The sequence below is a fragment of the Erythranthe guttata genome, chromosome 8, assembly GCF_056151865.1.
Source record: "Erythranthe guttata isolate IM_541 chromosome 8, IM_541, whole genome shotgun sequence".
NCBI lineage: Eukaryota > Viridiplantae > Streptophyta > Magnoliopsida > Lamiales > Phrymaceae > Erythranthe > Erythranthe guttata.
This window is the reverse complement of record NC_142540.1, coordinates 20,779,029-20,783,527: the sequence shown is the minus strand read 5'-3', so window position 1 is coordinate 20,783,527 and position 4,499 is coordinate 20,779,029. Positions and strand designations below refer to the sequence as shown.

Below are 4,499 nucleotides of genomic sequence, written 5' to 3'. Positions count from 1 at the left end.
TACTCCCACTATTCCCTCTTTATATATATACATACAAATCTCTTCTCATTTCCTAAACCATAGTGCACTAATTTTGTCACTAACATCTTAAAATTAATCAATCTTTTTTTTTTCTTCAGAAAAGAATGGCGGACGAGGTTGTTTTGGTGGATGCGTACATTAGCATGTACGGTATGAGGGTTAGAATCGCGTTAGCCGAAAAGGGTGTCGAGTACGAGTTTAAGAATGAGAATTTGTTCGACAAAAGCGCGCTTTTGCTCGAGATGAACCCGGCTCACAAGAAAGTACCAGTCTTGATTCATAATGGAAAACCCATTTGTGAGTCACTAATAATTGTTGAGTACATAGATGAGGTTTGGAAGGATAATTCTCCTCCATTGTTGCCACGTCATCCTTACCAAAGAGCTCAAGCTAGGTTTTGGGCTGATTTTGTTGACAAAAAGGTATCAAACTTTTGGTTATTATATTGTTTATTTTGATTCTTTATTATGTTAATGTCTACTTAGTGTGGCTTTTAAATTGTATAGAATATTATGTTTGGAGATACAAATGTCAAATAATCCACTTCATTTTAGATGAAGTAGAGATTATTCACTCTGATTTATATCAGAGTCAGGTCAAATAAAATGTTATTTATTGTTAGAACTGCACTTTTACATTGAAGATAATATATATTAGTTAAAATTGTCCAATTAGGTGAGTGTTCCAGGAAGAAGGATATGGTTTACTAAAGGAGACGAGCAAGAAAAGGCGAAGAAAGAATTCATCGAGGCTCTCAATTCGTTGGAAGAAGAGCTTGGAGAGAAGACTTATTTCGGGGGCGAAAGTTTCAGGTTTGTGGATTTGGCGTTAATTCCGTTCTATAGTTGGTTTTACGCCTACGAAACTTGTGGCAACTTTAGTATTGAAGAGCATTGCCCTAGATTGATTGTGTGGGCCAAAAGGTGCATGGAGAAAGAGAGTGTCTCGAAATCGCTGGCCGATCCTAAGAAGGTTTACGATTTCGTTTTGCTTCTAAAGAAGAAGTTCTGCGTGGAGTAGGCGTTGACTATTTTTTTTTTTTTGAGTAGGCGTGGAGTAGGCGTTGACTATTCGTATGTTGTAATCGGTTTAGATTCATTTAATATGGTCGCTTGTCAAATCGTCTAATTGTGTTTTGTGTTGTGTGTTTTCGTTTGTTTCCTTTTGACGAGAAAAAGAAAAAAGGCGTTTTCGCAAAATTTAGTTTCCTATGTGGTAAATTAGATAAATGTTAGATTTTCTTTGATATATTGAAGGTGTTTTAATAATAATTAATGGAAAAAAAAAAGTGCATTACAAACACTGAAAATTAAATCATATATTGATCTGGAAAATTACTACTAACCAATTTTCGAAAGTTTTTGCAAACGCTACAAAAATGTGTAATTATATCAGTAAATTATAAATGAAACCTTAAAATCTCCGAAAATTACAAGAAATTGTGAAGGTCCTGAACATGATACAACTCACCAATAAGTAAACCCGATATTAATAAAATCGACACTCTCAATCGGCTTAAGATATTCGATGCTAGACGTACGGAGAGTGACGTCATCTAACATCGAATCGTACCCAAACTCATCTAAGAAAACAGAGTGACACGATCTTGATCACATCAGAAAGAAAATATCAAAAATTCGGTTTTCAAACTTTTCTCACTATTTCCCCGAAATGAAATTATGTTTTCAAAATTTTCAAAAACTTTTAGAAAACTTCTCTCCTATAAATATTACGACTGTTACATTAAAAAATGTTTGCACTAAACTATAAACAAATATCACTTTATGATATGTGATAATCCTTAAGTGGCAGTTGTTTTATCTCTAATTTAGTTCTTGGAAGTTATTAGAGATATGCATTAAGTAGTTAATAGCATTATCCTTATTATTAGTATTAGTAAGTTAATTAACCTCTATCAATGTAAGGCAATATAGCCATAATGTTTGTACGTTGGAAAATATGTGTGAAATACAGTCTTCTTCATCTCAACTTTTTCTTCTTCTTTTCTTTGGCGTCCATATTTGCTCGGAAAGCCATTTCTTGTCCGCACCGACCACAAAAGTCTCAAATATCTACTTGAGCAACAAATTACCACACCGGCACAAACACGATGGATGTCCAAGCTACTTGGTTACGATTATGTTATCGAGTATAAGCGAGGAATTGACAATCAAGGTGCTGATTCGTTATCACGTGTTGTTGAATTTCAGTTCATGTCCATTTCTACAACTCATGCAGATTGGTGGCCCGTGCTTCAAAAAGAAGTGGAACAAGATCCATTCTATACAGAATTGCAAATAAAATCTCAATCAGACCAGTCTTTGCGGCAACTCGATGGCGTATGGTTTCGGAGTGACAAAGTTTATTTAAGCTCCAACTCCACCTTGATTCCGGGAATACTTGCTGATTGCCATTCATCACCAATTGGTGGTCATTTTGGTTTTCACAAAACTCTTTCTCGAATTAAACATAATTTTTATTGGTCTAATATGAGTCAGAGCTTGAAAGACTTTTTACGACAATGTGATGTTTGTCAGAGGTTTAAGACCGATTGCATGAAACCGGCAGGGTTACTTCAGCCGCTGCCCATTCCAACTCAAATGTGGACTGATGTTTCCATGGATTTCATAGAAGGATTACCGTCTTCGAATGGATATACAGTGATAATGGTAGTCGTCGATCGATTGACAAAATATGCTCATTTTATAGGCTTAAAACACCCTTTTACGGCTATAGTTGTCGCCAAGGCGTTTGTTGCTAATGTGGTTCGCCTACATGGTATTCCAAAGACAATTGTTAGTGACCGCGATAAAGTTTTTATCAGCTCTTTTTGGCGAACATTATTCCAATTGCAAGGGACCAAGCTGTGTATGAGCTCGAGTTATCACCCCCAAACCGACGGCCAAACGGAAGTTGTGAATCGAACCTTGGAGCAATATTTACGTTGTTTTGCTGGCGATCAACCAAAAAAATGGTTCGAGTGGATTCCCTGGGCTGAGTTCAGCTACAATACCTCCACCCACTCGTCTACAAAGATGACCCCGTTCCAGGCTGTTTATGGCATCCCTCCTCCAAGCTTATTGGATTATGTTCCTGGTACATCTCGGGTACAAGCGGTAGATGCGTATCTGCGGGATCGAGATGCGGTTCTACGTGAGTTGAAACACAATCTCATCATAGCTCGCAATAGGATGAAATGTAAAGCAGACCAACATCGTCGCGAAGTCTCATTCGATGAAGGGGACTATGTGTATTTGAGATTACAACCTTATCGGAAGAAGTCAGTAGCTTTTCGGGGTTCCCTTAAGCTCGCCCCACGTTTCTTCGGTCCGTACCAGATTACTGAGAAAGTTGGTTCGGTGGCTTACCGATTAGCCTTGCCGCCCGAGTCTCAAATTCATAACGTTTTTCATGTGAGTTTATTACGGAAACATTTGGGACCAGTCGCCCCAACATCACCTGCTCTTCCTCCAATTTCAGATTCTTCAATCATTCTTCCTCAGCCCGAAGCCGTTTTGGATCGTAGGGTCATTTGCAAAGATAAATATCGGCCGAGGTCAGAAATTCTCGTTAAATGGATAGGTGCACCAGTCGAAGATGCAACATGGGAAAATGAGCGGCGCTTCATTAGATCGTATCCCGATTTCATCCTTGTGGGCAAGGATTCTTAAGTGAGGGGGAATGATATGTGATAATCCTTAAGTGGCAGTTGTTTTATCTCTAATTTAGTTCTTGGAAGTTATTAGACATATGCATTAAGTAGTTAATAGCATTATCCTTATTATTAGTATTAGTAAGTTAATTAACCTCTATCAATGTAAGGCAATATAGCCATAATGTTTGTACATTGGAAAATATGTGTGAAATACAGTCTTCTTCATCTCAAATTCTTCTTCTTCTTTTCTTTGCTTACATTCATCTGTGATACCATTCTTATCACTTTATTTAATAGATTATTATTTCAAAGGTAAATTACAACCACCCCTACAGTATGGTCAAATTACAAAAACCCCCTCTTGTTTGGATAATTACAACCACCCTCTCAACTCATCAAATTTAGTGGAATCTTCGAGATTATATAGAATATTATTGTACCCGTTTTATCTTATTCGAACTCTACATTTTGAAGCAAGATGAATCTAATATGTGTTTTTTGGCTTGTATATATCAGATTGTGGTGCATCAGAAACTGTATTTTTACACAAAACGAGTACAAACTAGAGCACATTTCACAGAATCTAGATGATTATGTTGAATTTAACACCATAAGGGTGGAGGTGTAAGAAAAAATCATAGTTGAGGGAAATAGATGTAATTATCCAAACAAGATAGTTTTTTTCGTAAATTGACCGTACCTCAGGGTGGTGTTTGTAATTTGCCCTTATTTCAAACATTTTTTTTTACCAACACCTTATATATGATTTCACTACTACAGTGTAAATTGACTATATTTTTCAAATTACAAACAAACGCTAATT

General features: G+C 36.6%; 1 protein-coding gene across 1 annotated transcript; it reads left to right on the top strand.

Moving 5' to 3' along the window:
* Positions 1-1,220, top strand: LOC105970310 (putative glutathione S-transferase parC). Its single transcript, XM_012995119.2, has 2 exons — positions 1-443; positions 697-1,220. The coding sequence occupies exons 1-2, from the start codon at positions 126-128 to the stop codon at positions 1,039-1,041; spliced, it is 663 nt and encodes a 220-aa protein (XP_012850573.2). The 5' UTR covers positions 1-125; the 3' UTR covers positions 1,042-1,220.
* Positions 1,221-4,499: the final 3,279 nt, after the last annotated feature.